This window comes from Aotus nancymaae, unplaced genomic scaffold (genome assembly GCF_030222135.1).
Source record: "Aotus nancymaae isolate 86718 unplaced genomic scaffold, 86718_ANA_hifiasm-v0.15.2.pri h1tg000002l, whole genome shotgun sequence".
NCBI classification, from domain to species: Eukaryota; Metazoa; Chordata; class Mammalia; order Primates; family Aotidae; genus Aotus; species Aotus nancymaae.
This window is the reverse complement of record NW_026988413.1, coordinates 50,179,860-50,202,304: the sequence shown is the minus strand read 5'-3', so window position 1 is coordinate 50,202,304 and position 22,445 is coordinate 50,179,860. Positions and strand designations below refer to the sequence as shown.

The window sequence follows — 22,445 nt, the reverse complement described above, 5'->3', positions numbered from 1 at the left end:
GCGACACAACATATCTATAACCACCTGATCTTTGACAAACCTGAAAAAAACAAGCAATGGGGAAAGGATTCCCTGTTCAATAAGTGGTGTTGGGAAAACTGGCTAGCCATATGCAGAAAGCAGAAACTGGACCCCTTCCTGACACCTTACACTAAAATTGACTCCAGATGGATTAAAGACTTAAACATAAGATGTAACACCATAAAAACACTGGAAGGAAACCTAGGCAAAACCATTCAGGACATAGGTGTAGGCAAGGACTTTATGACCAAAACACCAAAAGCATTGGCAACAAAAGCCAAAATAGACAAATGGGACCTAATCAAACTCCACAGCTTTTGCACGGCAAAAGAAACAGTCAATAGAGTGAATCGGTAACCAACAGAATGGGAAAAAATTTTTGCAGCCTACCCGTCTGACAAAGGGCTGATATCCAGAATTTACAATGAACTAAAAAAGATTTACAAGAAAAAAACAAACAAGCCCATTTAAAAATGGGTGAAGGATATGAACAGATACTTTACAAAAGAAGACATACATGAGGCCAGCAAACATATGAAAAAATGCTCATCATCACTGGTCATTAGAGAAATGCAAATCAAAACTACATTGAGATACCATCTCACGCCAGTTAGAATGGCGATCATTAAAAAATCTGGAGAAAACAGATGCTGGAGAGGATGTGGAGAAATAGGAACACTTTTACACTGTTGGTGGGAATGTAAATTAGTTCAACCACTGTGGAAAACAGTGTGGCGATTCCTCAAGGACCTAGAAATAGAAATTCCATTTGACCCAGCAATCCCATTACTGGGCATATATCCAAAGGATTATAAATCGTTCTACTATAAGGACACATGCACACGAATATTCATTGCAGCACAGTTTACAATAGCAAAGACCTGGAACCAGCCCAAATGCCCATCGATGATAGACTGGACAGGAAAAATGTGGCACATATACACCATGGAATATTATGCAGTCATTAAAAACGAGGAGTTCACATCCTTCGTAGGGACATGGATGAACCTGGAAAACATCATTCTCAGCAAACTGACACAAGAACACAAAATCAAACACCACATGTTCTCACTCATAGGTGGGTGTTGAACAAGGAGAACACGTGGATGCAGGGAGGGGAGCACTATACACGGGGGTCTGTTGGGGGGAGGGGGGATAGTGGGGGGAGTGGGGAGTTGGGGAGGGATAGCATGGGGAGAAATGCCAGATATAGGTGAAGGGGAGGGAGGCAGCAAATCATACTGCCACGTATGCACCTATGCAACAACCTTGCATGTTTTTCACATGTACCCCAAAACCTAAAATGCAATAAAAAATAAAATTAAATTTAAAAAAAAATGTTTAAAAGAAGGAGGGGGCATGGGGTTGGGTCAGATGATGCTGAGAACCACTGCGAGAGTCACACTGAGCTTTTTGGGTTCGCGCCCTGCCACAGCTTCCAGGACCTCTAACCCCAGGCTTTCATTGCCTGGTTGTCTGTGTCTCCCCTTAAGAGAATAAGAACTGGGGTGGCAGGGATAGCGTATGTCTTGTTTACACCTATGCCTATCACAGTGTCTAACTGATAGTAGGTGCTTCATAAAAATTTGTTTAATAAGGAATATCTATAGGTCTACCACTGTATCTTTAAGTTGATATGAAAATGACTTTGCACTCTCCAAACACAAACCAAGCGGGGAGAGATGAAGAAGAAAGCCAGATGGGCTTCGGAATGAGGGCAGCCAACCAGAGATTATTTACAGCTCTTGGTCTGAGCCATTGAGTTGACCATTCTGGGAACTAAGCAGATGGACCAGATGACAAGAGTCCCTGTCAGCTACAGGATTTTGTAATGCCATGACTCACTTTTCTCCTAGAAACTTCTAAGGACTTGATGTTTACCAAGTGTATTCTATTCCATGGTTTAAAAAGAATGGCAGTTTTATATTCTAGAATGCCTAATATCCTTTTTACTCTAAACACAGTTTTATACATGCACATACCATATAATCTAGGTAACTGAAAACAAATTTCAGTGATCTCACAGTGCTTTCCAAACAAAATGCATTTGTGCAGAAGGAGCACTGTGGTTAAATGAAGGTTTTCTTTGGTCTTCTTGGTAATGTCCCCTGGTCTTAGATGCAAATGTTAATCTGGCTGCAGAAAAGAATAAACTTTGAAAGGTCAGCGTCCCAAGCAGTCAAGTATCTTATTTTCCCAGAGCAGCAAAATTGGCAGTGTGGCATGAATCATGTTAGTCTGTAACAATGAAATGTGCAAGGACTTTCTCCTTCTGGACATTTTGGGTCAGGGACCACAGTGCACACTGTAGGTGCCTGGCCTGGGTCTGCCTTGGCAGGCTGGTGTATTCATCCTCTAGTGGCTATGGCACTGGCTCCTTAACACTCACAGCTGTTCCCTTCTTCAGAAAACTACACTCAGCCACCTGGTCCAGGGGTTTATGCACTCATGGTGGGGTGGGTGGTGGTGGTGATGAACCTGTAGCTGGGCACATATAAGGCACCCCTTTGGCTCCAAGGAGGTTCAACTGTGTGGTGCAATCCAGGCTCCAGAGCTCCAGGTAGGATCAGCCTGAGGCCACACTTTAGTGGAGACCACATCCTTGCTTGGTTCCTTCCCCTGTTTTCCCCTATTTTCCTCACTCCCCTCCTCTCAGGAACACACCCTCAATAAATCACATCCAACTGAGTCCCTGTCTCAGCTTCTGCTTTAGGGAATCTGACCTAAAACAGAGGTCTGGACTTCTTCTGAGCTTTCTGACAGTTACCAACTATGGGTTACTCTCTTAACTTTTATTCATACTTCAGGTTTTCCCATAGCTATATGTAAGAGAATAATCGATTGAAAACTGATCAAACACAATATTATTTTTTTGAGACCAAGTCTTGCTGCACTATTGCCCAGCTGCAATTTCAGCTCACTGCAACCTCCGCCTCCCAGGTACAAGTGATTCTCCTATCTCAGCCTCCCAAGTAGCTGGGACCACAGGCATGTGCCACCAAACCTGGCTAATTTTTGTACTTTCAGTAGAGATGGGCTTTCACCATGCTGCCCAGGCTGGTCTTGAATTCTTGGCCTCAAGTGATTTGCTTGCCTCAGCTTCCTAAAGTGTTGGGATTACAGGTATGAGCCACCGTGCCCAGCCCAAATATAATATTTTAAAATTAATTTCAAATTATTTACTTATTGCATCTATCAAACATCATTGTAATGATTTGTACATGTCTTTCTTCTCTATCAGGCTGAGAATTATTTGAGGGCGGGAACCATATTTTACACTCCAGGACCAGCATGGTACCAGGCCCATATAGACTCAATGAATGGGTGATGAATGGATAATTTGGAAGACTGCCTTTAGTACAGCATCAAGTGATAATCTTTGGAATTTACAAAGTTTAGAAATATTTAGGATATAGATTTAAAGTGAAGAGTATGTTGGCTTTTATAAATGTGAGTTTTCTGATTATTATAATAACAGTGATATCCCTTAGTGATCTAGGATGTCATTAGTTTCTTCTATTCTGTTCAATTTGCTTGAGTTCCCATTTTTTTTCGGCATTTTTCCCCAAAATTAAACCTATCGGATTTGATTTCCTTCCTTTTGTAACTCATATATTGGTTAATGAGTACAGTTCTATTTAAAGCTCCTGGGCCAGGGGCAGTGGCTCACGCCTACAATCCCAGGACTTTGGGAGGCCGAAGTGGGTGGATCATGAGGTCAGGAGATAGAGACCATCCTAGCCAACATGGTGAAACCTCGTCTTTACTAAAAAATACAAAAAATTAGCCAGGCATGGGGCACGTACCTGTAGTCCCAGCTACTGGGGAGGCTGAGGCAGGAGAATTGCTTGAACCTGGGGGGCGGAGGTTGCAGTGAGCTGAGATTGTGTCCCTGAACTCCAGCCTGGGTGACACAGTGACACTCTATCTCAAAAAAAGAAAAAAGAAAAAGCTCCTCAGTGGAGAAATGGAGTATATGGTTAGGAAAATCATGACAGTTTAAAATTCCCAGTAAAGAGTTTGTTTCTACTTTCTACTTCATTTCTACTACAATATGGTAGAATCTACCACGTAGATCTTCTCACCGCAACTCTTCCAGATCCCTCTAGGTGCAGGATTTAGAACACCTTTGATTATGGTTGCCAGATGAAATGTGGCCGTAAAGTCTCTGTGCAACTACTCAACTCTGCCTTTTAGCTTGAAAGCAGCCATACATAATATATAAACAAATGCGACTGGCTGTAGTCCAGTAAAATTTTGTTGGGCTGTAGTTTGCCAATTAAGTCATGATATTAGAAGATTCTCACAAATATGCAGAAATGGAATTTTAACAAAGCAATTTTATTTTCATCCATGAAATTACTTTTTAAAAATCCCACATCATTCTATATAATTCTGTTGGAGGTGGGATGAAAAACTGGTATTTTCATACATTACTAATGATCTTAAGAACTGGGGAGGCTGAGCGCAGTGGCTCATGCCTGTAACGCCAGCACTTTGGGAGGCCAAGGTGGGCAGATCACCTGAGGTCAGGAGTTTGAGACCAGCTTGGTCAACATGGTGAAACCCCATCTCTACTAAAAATACAGAAATTAGCCAGACGGTAGCGTGTGCCTATAATCTCAGCTACTCAGGAGGCTGAGGCAGGAGAATTGCTGGCATTAGGGAGGTGGAGGTTGCAGTGAGCTGAAATTGTGCCACTGTACTCCAGTCTGGGTGACAGAGAAGACTCTGTCTCAAAAAAAAAAAAAAGAAATTAAAAAAAAATTAATTGGGGAATATGTTCCAGAAAATATTTTGACACATATTTCAAGAGCTATAACACCTTAGGTAAAGTAGGAAAATCTTTTAAAATATTTTTTAAAATATGTATCAAGTATACATAGTATATTTAATATGTATCAAATATGTGTATATTTCAAATGCATCAAATATACATATGTATCAAACATGTATCAAACATGCATAGTAGTGAAAAGTAGAAGCAACTTATATGACCAGGAATTGGGACAATAGATAAGTAACTTAAATAAATCTACTCAATGCCCAACTATCCCCAGGGACAAGTCTGGGTCTGAAGGGCTGTGCAGAGTAAGAAGTTTGGAAGGAATGCCAATAGCCCCCCTGTCGGGGAAAAATGCTGGAAGAAATCACTCAGGAAATATTACGCATGGTCTATAAAGATAAGAAGACTGCACACATACCATAAGAAAATGCTTGGCTGGGCATGGTGGCTCACACCTGTAATCCCAGAACTTTGGGAGGCTGAGGTGGGTGGACTGCTTGAGGCCAGGAGTTCGAGACCAGCCTGGCCAACATAAAGAAACCCCATCTCTACTAAAAATGCAAAATTAGCTGGGTGTGGTGGCATATGCCTATAATCCCAGCTACTCAGGAGGCTGAGGCAGGAGGATCGCTTCAACCCGGGAGGCGGAGGTTGCGATGAGCCAAGATCATGCCATTGCATTAAAAAAAAAAAAAAAAAAAAAAAGAGAAGGAAAAGAAAATGCTTATGATGAAGAGTGAGGTGAAAGAAATTGGTCTACACACTGTATAAGCACTCTGATTTCCATGGTACAAAAGTGTAGGATGTATAAAATGGGAACTTAGAAAATAATGGCTGTGGTTAGATTTCTTCCCCCCATTTCCTCCACTGCCTGTGTGCTGTCATGGCTCAGGACAGGTGTGCAGAAGCAGGCAGGGCGGCTCTGATTCTTGACTCCCCACTCACTAGCTCTGTGACGCTGTGCCTCTGTTCCATCATCTGTAAAACCATGAAAGTACCTACCACACAGGGTTTCTGTGATTACATAATAGGTAAAACACTCCAAACCACTGCTGTGACATACTGTTATATAAGATTTGTAATTGCTATTAGGTGGCTTTAATAATTGAGCAAATACATATACATTTTTAAGACATATTTCACTAAAGAATCTAAAAGTAGAGTTATAAAGGCGCTTAGTAGCAAAGGAGGCACCCACAAAGCTCTGTGATACTTACAGAGTCCACCAGGATGTGTGAATGAGCGTGGGACACTCCTTTCAAAGGCGGAGAAAAATAGACATCTATGGAATATTGTACATCTGGTTCTAAACAGATGGGTGTGGGAAGCAGCATGATTCTGTGTTAAGAAAGATAAAGCAAAAATTCAGACCACATACAATTGTATTAGCTAAATGGCCATAGTATTTCGTAGCCTTGCACTTGTACTGGGCAGTCACCTCCTCCGTGGGGCTGCGGCCACTGTAGGTCTAGATCAGCACAGGTGGGCTGGCTGGACAGTAAAGTCACGCTCAGATCCTCTGTGATTCCTCCATATGATTGTGCCAAGCAGCAAAATCTGAGAAACTATTGGCCGTGGGTTGTCATGACAACTCTGGGGAAAGGATAGGACAGAGGTCCTCATCCCATCTCTCATGCTAACGTCAACAGGATCTCAAAAAAATTATTTTGCCACTAGTTTCTGATGAATCAAAATCAGTGGCCTCAAAATTAGTATCCTTTTACCTCAAAGAATCTCATCTATTGAGTAATCAAGCTGATTGTTTTACTCTTTTTCTTGTTGCATTTTGCTTTCTTACATTTCAGAGCCACCTGGGGACTGGAAAAGAACATTCAAGATTTAGAGTGAGGATATCCTGGCTAGAATCCTGGTTCTGCTACATACTAGCAATGAGTTTTCAGTAAATCATTTAAGTCTTCTCCTTCTCAATTTCTTCTTCATCTGATGAAGACAAAACCTGCCGTACTGAGTTGTTATGAAGACTGAAAGTGATATTAAATGTAAAGCCTAGTGCAGCACACAGTAAGTGCTTAATATATGTTATAGTTTCCTTCAGTCCTCCTCTTTTCCCGCTTAGTTCCCAGATACAAATTATTGATATATGAAGAAAATTCTAAGAAGCCTTTAGTGTTTGAGGACAGGCCTGAAACATACCTGGTAGCCGCTGGTAAGGCAAAAGACGGAGGCTCTGAATGTGGAGTCTTGGGTGTGCAGAGCTCACTCCCTCCAGGGGGGTTCACAACGATCTGGACAGTCCAGTCAGCTGCAGACTAGACAGGTATGACATTAAGGCATGTCACTGTGAGGATGCAGGAAAATGTTTTGCACGCACACACACATAGCTAAAGGAGAGTGCATGGACTTGAATTTGCAACCCATAGGCCACTTGGAAAAGAGTTTTGGTTTGGGAGGCTGAGGATCACCTGAGGTTGGAAATTCGAGACCAGCCTGACCAACAAGGAGAAAGCCCGTCTCTACTAAAAATACAAAATTAGCTGGGTGTGGTGGTGCATGCCTGTAATCCCAGCTGCTCAGGAGGCTGAGGCAGGAGAATTGCTTGAACCTGGGAGGCAGAGGTTTTGGTGAGCCAAGATTATGCCATTGCACCTCAGCCTGGGCAACAAGAGAGAAACCGAGTCTCAAAAAAAAAAAAAAAAAAGGGGGTTGTGGAGTTGAAAGAATCTTAGAGGTTCACTCCCAGACCCAACTCTCTGATGCCTGAATTGTGATCCAGGCAGAAAAAACATTGTTTCTCATGGCTCATGGGCCTGGAAAAACCTTAACTCTCCTGGCAAGCCTAATCCTCAACCCCTATTTCCCAGGGAGTTGACTCATTCATCATGGCTCTGGATCACGGAACAATAATTTGGAATCCTTTACAAAAGGAATCTATACGTTGGAGAGATATGCAAACTAGCTATATTCTAGAAGTCGTACAGTTTAGAAAAGCTTTTTTAAGGTGTCAGGGCTATATTCTCTCTATAGATAAATTAATCTATCTATATATATTTTTTAATGGCTTTCTTATCATATGCACAGAGCCAAAGTTCATTGAAGTTTCTTGGCTTTCACTTGTAAGTGAGAAATAGAGAATCACGTCCTATTACGCATTGCAAAATGGATCAGCTGCTCTGGGCAAGTGATGCACGGTGAGAGCCTCCAGAATGTGGTCCCTAGTTGGGCTTGGGAGCTTCTAAGACCACACCCCCTCCAGCCATATAAAACATGTTTCAAAGGGGATGTTCAGTGGATTTTAGATCCAAAGGAAGGTTAGGAAATACTGGTGTAAATCAACTATTTGGCTTTTATTCTGTTTTAGACATTTCTTAAAAGGCAGGAGGCAGGGGGTCTCATGGTGGGAAACAAGAGGGGCAGTTTGCTTTTGGCCTTTCTCTTGTTTCAGGGTAAGAGCCAGATGCAAACAAATGCGTTTGCTGCATCCCCTGTGAGTCTGAATCTCCGCACATGTGTTGGTTTATTAAATTTTTAGAAGGAAAGTCCCAGGAGGGCAGGATTTGTGCTATTTTAGTTGTTTATTTTTCTTATACAAACAGTCACCACTTCCTTAAACCTGGCACCTTAAATATATAACTTCAACTGTGGCTTGTCTCCATGGGATACCACATGCATCCATATGGCTCACTGTGCTGCGTCAATATCTTTAGGAAACCCTTGGGTTTCTAATGCCCCCCAGATGTTCACTTTTTGCAGATCCTTTGATGATGAGCCTATTCTAGCAAGGCTGAAATGGAAACAGTTCAAGAATGTATTTCTGTCAGCTTTTCACCACCGAAGAAGTTGGAGAGTTAAAGGATACCTGGGTTCTGTAGGAAACGGCAATGGTGAAGTCCATGGGAAACGGAATGTTGTTGACAGCAAATCTCAAGCCAGCGCCAGGGAGAACCCTGGCAAATCCAGGTCCAGTCCACGTAACAGGGTTCCCAGGAACTGTCTCTCCTAAAACAATGTGAACAGCAGGACTCTGGCCAAAAGTTCCTGAGCCCTAAAATGGGAGAGGAATGTAAATAGCTTTGCCTACAGTCAAAGCCTGACAAAGTTCAAGAAGACCAGTCCCCCCACTGCACCACCCCTGTATTTCCTGGTGTGTATATGATTCATATGAGTCACAGATAAGTTATTCTAAGCAGGATACAGTCCAGAATCCAGATGAGAATAATGTGCTGATACTGCAGCTTTGGAACATATATTATTATATAGAATGATTGATTTGAAAGCAGTCCTGGGAAGCCACTTTAATTTTTAAGTACCCTTTGGGCTAATGAACTGAGCAAATTCCACATTGATGAGTTTGGGTTTTCTTGGATATGACTTTGGAGTTCTGCCCAAAATATGGAGGCTATTTCCATGCCTACTTTACGGATTTTGCCTAATTGGACATGACAATGAGAAAACCCATATGGATATTTCTCATTTTGCATGGAAGAAATACCTAGAAAATATTTTCTAGATATTTCTTCCATGCAAAATGAGAAATGCTTCTCTTCTATCTGCTTAAGAGCATATAAGTATAAAGCTCAAACATGATTAATTAGAATCCCCGACAGTCTGTATACTGGATGTCAGCCTGAGGCCATCTGAACCCTGTAGATAATACCTCTTTAATTACTTTTGCATTGGCCTCTCCACACTCACAGCCTCTGCTCAAATTCCTCCTCTTGTTACTTTTGCCTGTGTTGCTGCAATAGTCTCTTGGCGCTGCTTTCTTTGCTCTCTCTGGTCCAATACATACCACATCCTGCTGCCAACCAAGCATTTCAAACTCTTTCTAACTGCCAACAGAATAACGCCCAACTTACTTAGCCTGGAGTTCTGGTTGCTCTGTGATCTACCTCAAACTGCCTGCCATTTGATAAATGCTTAGTAACCATTACGTGCCAGCTCCTGAATTAAGAATGCAAAATAAATAGGACAGATCCCCTGCCACAGAGGGGTTTAGAGTCTTGCATTTGAGACAGAAATGTAAATAAGAAACTATAGTATCCGATTGTGTTTTAACAGACAGAGATATATATAAAGTCATCTATATGCAACATTTTTCAAACATTTAAAAAAATCCCCTTGTAAGGCCAGGTGTGGTGGGTCACACCTGTAATCCCAGCACTTTTGGAGGCTGAGGCAAGTGGATCACAAGGTCAAGAGTTAGAGACCAGCCTGGCCAACATGGTGAAACCCCATCTCTACTAAAATTACAAAAATTAGCCTGGTGTGGTGGTGCACACTTGTAGTCCCAGCTACTCAGAAGGCTGAGGCATGAGAATCTCTTGAACCTGAGAGGCTCACTGTACTCCAGCCTGGGTGACACACCAAGACTCTGTCTCAAAAATATGCGTGTGTGTGTGTGTGTGTGTATCCTTGCGATTGCAGTAGACACTGTAGGTACACCTCCCAGATCTCCTTTAGCTGTTTGGTGCACCCATTCCCCAGTTGCTGTGTGTGTGGCTGCTGACAGCTGACAGTTGACCCTTGCTCTGGAGAACTGCTCTTTCATACCTCCCTCGATAACCCCCCAACACAACCTCTGGGAGCTCACAGTCAATGACTGACTGATACAAGGCTGGTCAGGTTGTCTCAAGAGCCAGGACAACTTTGCTTGCAGTGTATGCCCCTGAGCTCCTCTGAGGATCAATTCAAGGATTGTTTTACCTGAGACCACATCTTACTTTGCTCTTTCCTTTTCTCTCTTTTCTCCTTCACTCTCTTAAGAGTATTCCTGAAGAACATTTCCTTAATTCATGTGATTTTCACATGCAGCTGAATCCCATCTTAGGCTCTCCTAGGGCACCTGACTTGAGATAGGTAATGCCAGACAGTTTATCTGAAAGTAGATCCTAAGATGGAATTCTGGAGGTGGATAATTTACTGTTTTTCTGGCAATGAGGACCCTGGTGGGTGACATGTACTGATGATCCTGACATGAAGTACTGATACAATTGCTAAAAATGTCACCTATGGAGAAATGGGACAGAATAAAGGCAAGGAATGGCAGGCACTGACTTGAGAAGTATTTCTGGCATTGAAAGATACGGGAGGCATCTGTATCCTTTGATGTTCCAGTAAGAACTGTGAAAATGGGTAGCTGTTGTTGAATGTCTTTGATGAGAGAAAATGACAGGGTCAGGACAATCAATCATCAATGTAAAGCAAAGTGTGAGAATCAGAGAACCTCCTTGCGGATGTGTTTAAAGAGACTCTCAGCTCCTTAAACTAGAGAGCAAGAAGAGCTGATTATTCACAAGGATTGAATTATAAGAGTTGCAGAACTTCAGAGAAGAGGCTGAATTAGTAGCCTAGGTAAATTACTTACGAAAACATAACTGTCTATTGGGGAAGGGGATAAACCCATAATCTTTCAGTATTAGTGGATACGGGATCTGAGCTTATGCTGATAACCAGGTATCCAAAATGCCACCATGGTCTCCTTGTTAGAATAGGGGCATATGTGGGTCAGGTAATAAATAGACTGCTAGCCAGGTGCCTTTCATAGTGCGTTCACTGTATTTACAGAACCACCTGTATTTACAGGAAGATAATTTTCTTCAGTTCTTGAATATATAATGAAATGAACCTGCTTTGCAGTTGGCCCTGGTTCTTCGACCTGTGGGGTAAGAGCTCTTGTCATAGAAAAAGCTGGTAAAATCCTGTAAAATGAGCCCCCTACCCCAGCCCAAAGCCAAGACAGTACACAAAAACACTACTGCAAATCAGGGGCATCCTCAGAGTGCCACTCTCAAGCCTTAAAGGATGAATGAGTGGTGGTTCCCATCATATCCCCATTTAAGGCACCAAACTTGTTTCTGCAGTCATTGGAGGGATCACTGGCAGATGAAAGTCACCACAAATTTAACCAAGTTATAGTCCCATGTGCAGCTGTTGAGTTGGATGGAGTGTCTTTACTAGAGCAGATTAATACAGCCTCTGGAACACGTTATGCAGATATTGATATGCAAAAATGTTTTCTCTTCCATATGTGTAAGGAAAAAGGAATATCAGCAGATGTTTCTACACTGTCTGCAAATGTGGTGGCGTGGAATGGTGGGGCTCTATTTTGCAGCAAGGGCAAGTGGGTTCCTTCTGTAGTCTGAGAGTGCTGAGGAGAACACTCGGAAAGGGCAAGAGTGTGTATTCACAGTCTTACTCCAAGGCTATTTTAGTTATCCTGGTCTCTGTCACAATATACACCCAAAGGACATGGACCATCCATATATCCTATGAAATATTCATTAATCCACTACATCAAGGCTAGTGAAGTGTGTGCCTTGGCCCAAGGTGATACTACATGGTTTCCCACAGTAAGAACCAGCTGTTCTATGGTCTTGGCCAGCACTTTTCCTGAGGGCCGTGATTCGCCAAGGTGGGAAAACATAACGTCTCCCCTGCACAATAGATCCATTTTCCAGCAAAAGAAGTTCACCAGTGCTCATGTGATTTTGGGAGTCACCGGCCCTACACAAACCATACTACCAGAAGATGCTGACCTGAGATGGCAGTGGAATGGGGCCCCTTAAAGATGCAGCTGAAGCATTAGCTTCACAGACTTGGAAATGAAACCCCAGGAGATGGGCCAGTGTTCTTTGGGATGTTATGTACTCCTTAAATCAAGGCATTTGTGGGATGCTGTGTCCCTAACAGGTAGAATACATGGGCTTGGGAGAATAAATTAGGATTACCCATGGCCTCTATCACTCCCAGTAACCATGGGAATCTGGGCTTCTTGTCACTGTAACTTTAGGCTCTGTGGATCTAGAGGTCTTGATTTTTGGAGGGAGACAAAGAGTTCCTTCTGCTAATCTTACAGCTATGGCTGCTGCATGGTCTTGGGCTCTTCATACCAGCAGACCAGTAGTCATGAGAAGAAATTACCATAACTAGTAGAGCCGTGGCTATATAATGGGGACATCAGGAGGATGTATGGCACTGAGGTGATCCACTTGGGCACCTTTGGTGCTCCCATACGTGTGGTCTGATAAGGTATGCCATGCAGGGGCTCCAGCCCCTGAGGGATGAGGGTGTGAGTCATCTCACCCAGAAGTGCCAGTTGAGGATGACGGGAATCTAAAATGTGTAGAGAGGAGGGAGGGAGATGGTATCAGTTATAGCCTTGGGACCGACTGCAGCTAGAGGTTGTAGTTTGTCTCACTAGTGACATTTTGTAAATTTCCTCAGGAATTATGACCAATCAGAATCCTGGAGAAGCTGTGCCTGCATGGAGTGAACTTAATTAAGAAGCAAATGGGCAGGGCCAGTTTCATGGTTGCCTAGGACCACCTGTCCCCCAAGAAAGCCCCTATGCTTGATTTGATGCTTTGCTGTCACCATCTTGATGTAGTTAATAATTTTATTTCTTTGAACGTGCTCTGTAAGTCTCTTGGGACAGTGGAGGATGCACATGAGCAGAAGAGATATGCACATCATGTGTGTCTGCTTCCTTGTTGCCCCATTTGCAGATAGTGCACATCACGGCTGATGAACACAGAATTCTGGTGGACCTACTATGCCTGAGAGTTCAGTGAGACTCAAAGTGAGTGCAAGGTAACTGCGTTACTAATGTGATTGAGTTAGCAAGAGTGCCTGCCGATAGCTCCAAGAAGGCAAGCTTTCTGTTAGAACCAGACTTGTTTTGAAAGCAGAAAGAAAGGCATTTGAGGAAACATAAACAACCAAAGAATCCTATTATAATAATAATTATTATTATTTTGAGACAGGGTCTCATTCTGTCACCCAGGCTGGTGTGCAGTGGCACAATCATGGCTCTCTGCAGCCCTGACCTCCTGGGCTCAAGTGATCCTCCCACCTCAGCCTCCTGAGTAGTTGGGACCACCAGCACACATCATCACACCCAGCTAATTTTTAATTTTTTTTGCAGAGATGGGGTCTTAAATCCAGGCTGGTCTTAAACTCCTGGGCTCAAGTAATCCTCCCATCTCAGCCTCCCAAAGTGCTGGGATCACAAATGTGCGCCACCATACCAGGCCCCATATATTTTCTTATTCATTTGACTTCCCTGCATTAGCCAACTACTTCTACTGAAAAGGATGACTAGAAGGAAAGAGAAAGACAGGACAACCCACAGTTTCATTTCCTTTCTGTCCTTCCTTACTCATCAGTATGCTGAAGGTACACTGTTGGTCTAACACATAGCAGGAGGTGAAATGAAAGCTGACTTAGTTTTGTGCAGTGTTCTCACAGTTCTGGTAAGAATGAAATACATATGTATATACGACTACAAATTGACAATGTGGCTATGAATACAAATTTTGTAATTTCAGCGATTCCATGTGTGAGTTGAAATGCTCTTATGTTTACAGTTAAAATTGGCACTGCACTCTACAAAGATGAATGGTACAATTCATGCTAATCATTTTGCATTTTAATGTATCTTTACATAGAATAACATGGAAGAGCAAGTAAAAAGATGCTCTGAAAAACAGAGAAAGACTATGAAAGAAAGTATAAAGCTTGATATTTTAGTACTTTCAATGGCCTTTTTTTTCTTCTGATTTTAGAACACGGGCTCTGCATTTGTATTTTGTGCTGGGCCCTGCAGGTGGGTCTGAGCATGCAGTGAATAGGTGTTTTAAGTGTTGTAGGTACTGTTGTTCTGCTGCCAGATCCCCTTTCCTGGGCCAGCGCATGCAGCTGCCAGCTCCTAGGACTGTTGTTGCTATGGCTGCCGACTGCCCTCCTCTCTTGGACCTTGCCCTTGGCTTGTGAAGTCACCTCACCTGGAATGTTACCCACATCTACCTCGGCAGTTCACCACCAATGACTGACTGATGCAGGAACACAACAGGCCAGCCCTGTGCCTCAGTGGGGGACAGCTCTGTGATGCAATTTATGCTTCAGAGCTTCCCTGGGGGATGAGACCCAAAGCTACACTTTACCCTCGACCCATACCTGCCTCCCCCTTTCTCATTTCCTAGCCTACTTCCCTCACTCCATTATAGGATTTTCCTGACATGCGTTCTCTCAATAAAACACATGCACCTGAATTTCAGTTGTCCTAACCTAAGACAGTGACACTGTACACATACATTGATATAAAATTGAAAAAAATTTCACAAAAATATGACTTTTGCATTCTTCTGTTGTACTAAACTGACCCACTAAACTGATTCCATGGCCTACTTATTAACTGGCATGGCCTGCAGTTTGAAAAATTATGCTCTTTGGAAACTCAGAGATGGAAACAATTATGTCCAGATGTCAGGGTAGGAAACGTCAGAGAAAAAGAAATCTGAGTTGGGTTTTAAGGGATGAGGAGTTTTCCCAATCAATAACACAGAGGTAGTCATTTCAAGAAAGAGAAGAGTACATAGTGGATGCTTAAAGCAGGGTTTCTCAAAGTGCTGTCATGAACCATCTATATCAGAATCACCTTGGGGCACATGGCAGACATGCAGGTTTCTTGGACGACCTCAGATTCCCAGATGTGGAATCTGGATTTTGAATAAACGCCCTCTTTAGTATTATATTTCCTTTGTCAATTATGAAATCACTTCCTTGTTGCTGGAAATACATATCACATTCAGGCAAAGCTGTTGCTAAAATCCTTTTTTTAAATTTTTAAATTTTTAAATTTTTTTTTGAGACAGAGTCTTACTCTGTTGCCCAGGCTGGAGTGCAATGGCGCAATCTCAGCTCACTGTAATCTCCGCCTCCCAGGTTCAAGTGATTCTTGTGTCTCAGTCTCCAAAGTAGCCGGGACTACAGGTATGTGCCACCACATCCAACTAATTTTTGTATTTTTAGCAGAGATGGGGTTTCACCATGGTTGGCCAGGCTGGTCTCGAACTCCTGACCTCAGGTGATCTGCCTGCTTCAGCCTCCCAAAGTGCTGGGATTACAGGCATGAGCCACCATGCCCGGCTTAAAATCTTAAAAATAAATGACAGTTTAAGTGCCCCTCAGAAGTATTAATTATACCATGGACCATGAGGTTCAGATTGTTCCAACATTTAACAGGTAGTCATGATTCTTATTTGATTATGTCAGAAAAAGTAATGCAGATACAGTTTATAATTTTTTTGGTTTTCTGTGAAAATGGAAAAATTTTGGTAGTCCTAAGACCACATGTTGGATTTTCTTTTTAAAGGATGCTGTATTAGTGAAAGCCTAAAGTGGAAAAGTATTTAATTATATACTAGCTTTGTGGTGTTAAATAAAAGTATAAATACTAGGTTTTAAGGTTAGGTTTCAAGAAGAAAGTTGAAGAAAATCAATAATAGGCATGGAATAGAAATTTTAAAAATGATTAGCTATTATAACTTTTGACATTCTTCAGCCCAGTTGTTCTTCGTTCTTCCAGTTTGTAGATTTTTGTCTTATAAGTTTTCGTGAGAGGTTATATCAGAATAGTCAAATTCCACTGGCTGAACTAAAAGAGGAAACTCACATGTGTGCAACTCCAGTTGCCTTAAAAACTTGGTTTTTATGGGTTTCTCATTCATGTCATCTCTTTAGCCATTCAGCTGCTAACCCAGTTAAATCTCCAATTGTTCCATGTTTCCCAACTTTCCCTGCACCCTAGATATCGGTGTTCACCTGTTTGATGTTTCATTGTTGGTTTTACAGGCAAGACTTTTAATTTCACAGGTGATGGCTGGGCACGGTGGCTCACGCCTGTAATCCCAGCACTCTGGAAGGCTGAGGTCGGTGGATCACCTGAGGTCAGGATTTCAAGAGCAGCTTGGCCAACCTGGCAAAACCCTATCTCTACTAAAAAATACAAAAATTATCCAGGTGTGGTAGCAGGCGCCTGTAATCCCAGCTACTTGGGAGGCTGAGGCAGGGAGAATTGCTTGAACCTGGGAGGCAGAAGTTGCAGTGAGCCGAGATCATGCCACTGCACTCCAGCCTGGGTGACACAGCAAGAGTCTGTCTCGGGAAAAAAGGAAAGTAATAAAATAATAATAAAGAATTTTCACAGGTGTCCTGATTTTTCATCATGAGCTGGAAGCCCTGAGGTCAGCCGTAGCCAGCGTCAGGAGCCCCACTGATTCCAGCATTCATGATTCAGACTCAGCCATATTTTCTGACAAGCTCCTGGGCCTCTGTGATGAGATCCCTTTAGACAGGCCACACTGGGATTGTATCTATTTGCTCTTTCTTTCCCTCTTCACCAACTGTGTTCATCTTATAACACAATGTTACAAACTATTTTACTAATTTTATACAGAAAAATGTATTAAAGAATTAATGTTTAATCTCTTCTATGCTATATTAAATTCTATACTATACTAAATTCAAACAATATTAGCCTATTGTGACTTTAAAGCAGGTTTTCTGTACAAGTCACTTCTGTAAGAAAATAAACCAGTGCTTCCCAAACTGCACGGGAGTCGCCTGGGGCATCATATTAAAAAGCAGACATGACTCAGTAGTCTAGGGTAGGTATAAGCTTCTAATGAGCTCCCAGATAATGGAATATTACTGGTCTGCAGATCACATTTTGAGTTACAAGCACATATATATAACTTTTTGATGAGCCATGGAAAAAGCTAATTGTAATTCTTCTGAGTTCTCCAATTAGAATATAGAAACAATTCTTCATAAGATGCGGTTGGGTTTGCCTTCATGCATATTTTCACCTCCAACCTTTCTCTTCCCTCTGTTATCTCTTAACCTAGGTCCTTATTTGTTCCTGTCTGGACTAGTGCAGTCTGTCCAGAAATGGGCTTCATTTCTGTTAGATCAAGTTTGTAAGAACACTGAGGACAGCCCCCGTCACATCATTCCCTTGCAAAGAAGGTGTATGGTGAACACATCTGACAGCAATCACTTAAGCATACCCAGAGAATGACCCTATGGTCTAAAACGAATGTGTGTTTAGAGTTCCCAGCTAAGGAATCTGGGAGTAGCCAACCTGAAGATTCATTCCTTATCTCTGAGGAACATCTGAACCTCTGGCCCATCCTGTGGAACACAGGCCATACAGGGGTTTGAGACCTTTTGTTTTGGATTAAATGAAGGTTGCATGGAAGAGGTTGCTGGGGGGAGGGTGCTAAGTGAAAATGCTATAGAAACTACATGTTTTTTATAGCAGTCCTCCTGTCTAGCCTGCTGCCATTGGACCCCTGTATGTAAGTTCCCTCAATAAACCGTATGTCTCATTTGCTGGCTCTGGGTGTCTTCTTTGGCCTCTTGAACATGGTGCCATATCTACTGAAGTCAATAGGGGCCCAGCATGACAGAAGGCTTCAATGAGTTCTCATTGCCCAAAAAATAAAGTTTAGCCTCCTTAGCCGGAACCTATAATTTTATTTTACAATAGTTCTTCTCTATTTATACTCCCTCCTGTACCTGTGACTATACCTGCCTTGGTTCTCCTCTGAACTGTTATTTATTACTTGCCCTGGCTAGACTATCTTCTCATAAAGGCTGACTCATGGCTCAGAAATCCTAACACACTTACTGATTCTCCTTATCATTTGTCACTGCCCCATCCTAAGCAGTCTATGGAAACATGTTAGCTGTAGTAAAAACTCCTGGGGCCAGGGACCCTAACTAATCTTTATCTATATGTCCTTAGCCTGGAGCTCAGCTTTGTGTGCATGTTGTACCACATTTTAAGGGGTTAAGAGTAAGAGTTGTGTTTGGTTTTCTGAGACATGGTCTTGCTCTGTTGCCCAGGGTGGAGTGCGGTGGTGCGACCACAGCTCACTGCAGCCTCAACCTCCCAGGCCCAAACTATCCTTCCACCTCAGCCTCCTGAGTAGCTGGGATTACAGGCATGTGCCACCATATTTCTTATCATTGTTTTTGTAGAGATGGGATCTCACTATGTTGTCCAGGCTGGTCTTGAACTCCTGGACTCAAGTGATCCTCTGGTCTTGGCCTCCCAAAGTGCTAGAGTTACAGATGTGAGATACTGCACCAGGCCAAGAGTAAGAGTTTTGAAACCAGATGCACTTGGGTTTCAATTCAGTTTCTCCCAAACCCCACCATCTACTAGGTGTATAACTTTGAATGAATTACTTAACCTCGCTAATGTTTTTTTCTCATGTGGGAATTAGGAATAATAGGTAGCTTGGAGAGTTAAATGAGATAATGTATGTAAAGTGCAAAGCACAGTGCATTAAAAAATGGAATAATAATATTAATAATACAGCAACAGTGACAGCATAGCAAGCATACTATAAAAATTTGTTAACAAATGTGCAAAGAATTAAATGGTACCCAACTTAAATCTTTTCTACTACAATTAAAAATCATACCCTCAGCAGGGAAAGAAAATTATTCACATTATTGCCCTTTAAACTCTTAATGTCAGTTCCACCTTGAATGCTTTTTCTTTTATCATAGGTATTACTTTCTATCCTTTTAAGAAAATTTTACTTGCCCTTTAAACCTATCCCATGTCCTGGATATTTTTTTCTTAAGCCATGGAGGGAGTAGCAAAGGTTCATATCATGCATGATATAAACCCCCCACCACCCCACCACTTCACAAATGAAATCAGCATTGTTTCAGACGTTTTACTCACAACCCCTGGCTCAGAGCTGTATTGGCATACCAGATATTATTCTATTTATTGGTAATAGGATAAACATTTGTTCAGTATGTGCTGTGTTGAAAGTGCTGCATTCATTCATTTTAGATAATTACGTTTGCTCTATTTTCTTATCTAGAAAGTGGGACCTAGTTATGGCCTAAATAGAAATACTGTACTTCTTTCCAATTTTTTTTTCAGTCAGTCACCATCATAAATATGCAATATTCAAGACCACGAAGAAGAACCCAGACGTAGGATTGTTTCATTTGGATTCCACCTACCACGGTTGTTACATCTAAGTAGGGACAAGGAAAGTCTCATGCTCTTGCCTTGATTCTAGTCAGTAAAAGAGCAAATTCCAAGCCTCCTAAGGAGCCTTCTCATCCCTCCCTCTTTGTCCTTACAGATAAGGAAGAGATTCCAGGAATGCCTTGGTTACTGGAACCTAGAATTAGTTCCCCTTGTTTTATCTATCCAAATTCTGTCTTTGGGATCAACTTTCACTTGCTCTCTCTCCTTAAAGACTGTCACTTTGAATTACCTTTCCTTTGTCATATTCCTACCTAGAGTCATACTCTTGAGAACCTTGTATACTTTGTCACTCATTCATTAGAAGATATTGATAAAGATCCTACGGTGTGTCGGGCACTGTGTGGGGCACTATGCAACAATGATGAATGCTATACACATCCCCCTCACACTTTTATAGTTTATAATATCACGGGGAGATAGAGAAATAGATGCTCAATAAACACATTTTATCTGATGGGTACCTTGAAAGAGCAAAATTTGATAATTTTCATCATAATTTGATCCATTCACGTTTATGTGCCAGACCCTGTGCTAGAACTGGGATACAAAGATGAATTAAACAGAGACTTTGCTCTCAAGAGTTTATATAATCTGCAGTTGCAGGTTATATAAACTCTGATCTGCATCTTTGGGCAAAAGCATTTTTTTTCTAGGTATCTTAACCAGGATCTCAGGTATGTGCTGTTTACCGACGCATCATCCCAACGCAGTCTATAGGGACAGTAAATGAAATACGAACCGAAGGTGCCAGTCCTTGGAGTGGTGTGGCTTCCTCCGCCTCATAGAGATAGAAATTCAAAGGAGGAAAGAAGTAGCCAGGGGCTGGTTCAGAGCAGCTGCGGCCGGTGACGTGCGGACGGCATTCACACTGCCCATCCCTGGGTGAGCACCTGAGGAAAAAGCAATTCATCACGAAAAAATATAAAGTCGGTGAGTGTAAAATGAAGGTGTAGGGGTGCTGGGCTAGTGCTCCCTGAGTTTGGACCAATACTTAGAATCAGTCAATCAATAGTCCTGTGGCCAGATGTAGAAAGGCCATTGGTTTAACACAACTGGTCTTGAATGGTGAATCTAGAGCCATGGAGCCCAGGTGGACATTTTTTTTCTTTCCTGGTTCTGCTCTAAAATCTGGCAAAAGAGTGGCATTAGGACCTCTCTTTACAGGATGGCAAAAAGCTGGTGCTTTAAGCAGGTCACACATATTCAGGCACCCATCCCACTAGCTTGTGGGATACCCTGCAGAAGGATTGTTTACCTCACCCTTGGAAATATTTGAAGTGAAAGAAATCAGTGGGTCGTGGTTAATGTCTCAAGATCATTGCTTGTCATGGAATAAAATTTTTCACCTATGACTATGAGCATATCAGAAAAAAATATGCTTTTATGTTTAAATAAGGAATACTGCTATACAACTTACTCATTTGACTGACTTACGTGTTAGAATAAGCACCTCCAATATCACAGTCACAGGGAGAGCACCCATGGAGATGATTTCCCAGGCCCCAGTATCCAACCTACAGAGAAAAAAGTTTCAGCTGATTCCAGCTATGAAGATATTGTTGTTCTGAAGTGCAACATTGAAATCACTACAATGCCATTGCCACACATCAAATAGCCAAACAGCCTGCACCATCCCAGAGGAGCCTTTCTGACCTATGCACTTGGCTAATGATCTCCACCAACACATCTCCCGTCTGCAGGATTTGAAGTAGGGGACAGGGCTGCGCTCGGTGGCTCACACCTGTAATCCCAGCACTTTGGGAGGCTGAGGCGAGTGGATCACTTGAGGCCAGGAGTTTGAGACCAGCCTCTACCTGGGAGGCCGAGGCAGGAGAATCACTTGAACCTGGGAGGCGGAAGCTGCAGTGAGCCAAGATCATGCCACTGCACTCCAGCCTGGGTGACAGAGTGAGGCAGCATCTCAAAAAAATAAAAATAAAAATAAAAAAATGAAGTAAGGGGACAGGAAGGTTGTCCATGTATTATGTCAAGTGGAAAAGCAATGGGAGCCATCCAATTCCTCTAATATCACCAGTTTATGCTCAAGCTGGGTTATTTAAGTCCTGTGGGAAGAGAAGTTTTTCTACCAACCTGCGTGTAACTGCTTCCCCTGCACCCCTACTCCCCCACAGATGGAGTCTTTCTAGTGCAGTGGTGCAATCTCGGCTCACTGCAACCTCTGCCTCCCAGGTTGAAGCAATTATCCTGCCTCAGCCTCCTGAGCAGCTGGGATTACAGGCACCCGCCACCACACCCAGCTAATTTTTGTATTTTTAGTAGAAATGAGGTTTCACCATGTTATCCAGGCTGGTCTTGAACTCCTGATCTCGTGATCCATCCACCTTGGCCTACCAAAGTGCTGGGATTACAGGCATTAGCCACCATGCCCGGCCATGTAACTGCTTTTAATAAAACTGTTAGGGTCCCTTACCACAACAATCCCTGGATATTTTACCCATACAATATTGAAATGTTTGCGGTAGAGAAATCATTCAAGCTAACTTTGAGATATTACATGAATATCACACTTTCGTATAGGCATTTGTTTATACATCAGTTGTTTTGGCATAATAATGTGAATCCATGTGAGAGAGTCAACTCTGTTCCAAACTTTTTCATCATTGCAACATCTTGACCTTTGTTCAAAATAAACAGCTGGTGAGATGGAAATAACTATTTTCTAAGTGTTATAATATTTAGTATAAAATGCTCAAAAAAATTCCCCCACAAATCACAATTGAACAATTGGATAAAACTTAGGTTTCAGTAGGTATGAAATTCTTGCTGGAAATGGTCTTGTGAAGCAACCATATT

The 22,445-nt window shown here is 42.3% G+C and overlaps 1 protein-coding gene across 3 annotated transcripts in view; it reads right to left on the bottom strand.

Annotated features, from left to right (window-relative positions):
- Positions 1–22,445, bottom strand: part of LAMB4 (laminin subunit beta 4) — a 116,476-nt gene that overhangs the window by 52,405 nt on the left and 41,626 nt on the right. For all 3 annotated transcript variants that reach the window (XM_064364296.1, XM_064364280.1, XM_064364299.1), the window contains 5 exons: positions 21,066–21,145; positions 20,371–20,521; positions 8,625–8,810; positions 6,962–7,077; positions 6,025–6,145 (listed from right to left, as the gene is read on the bottom strand). In XM_064364296.1, coding sequence (XP_064220366.1) covers positions 6,025–6,145; positions 6,962–7,077; positions 8,625–8,810; positions 20,371–20,521; positions 21,066–21,145 — 654 coding nt within the window. The remainder of the gene's footprint in view (positions 1–6,024; positions 6,146–6,961; positions 7,078–8,624; positions 8,811–20,370; positions 20,522–21,065; positions 21,146–22,445) is intronic.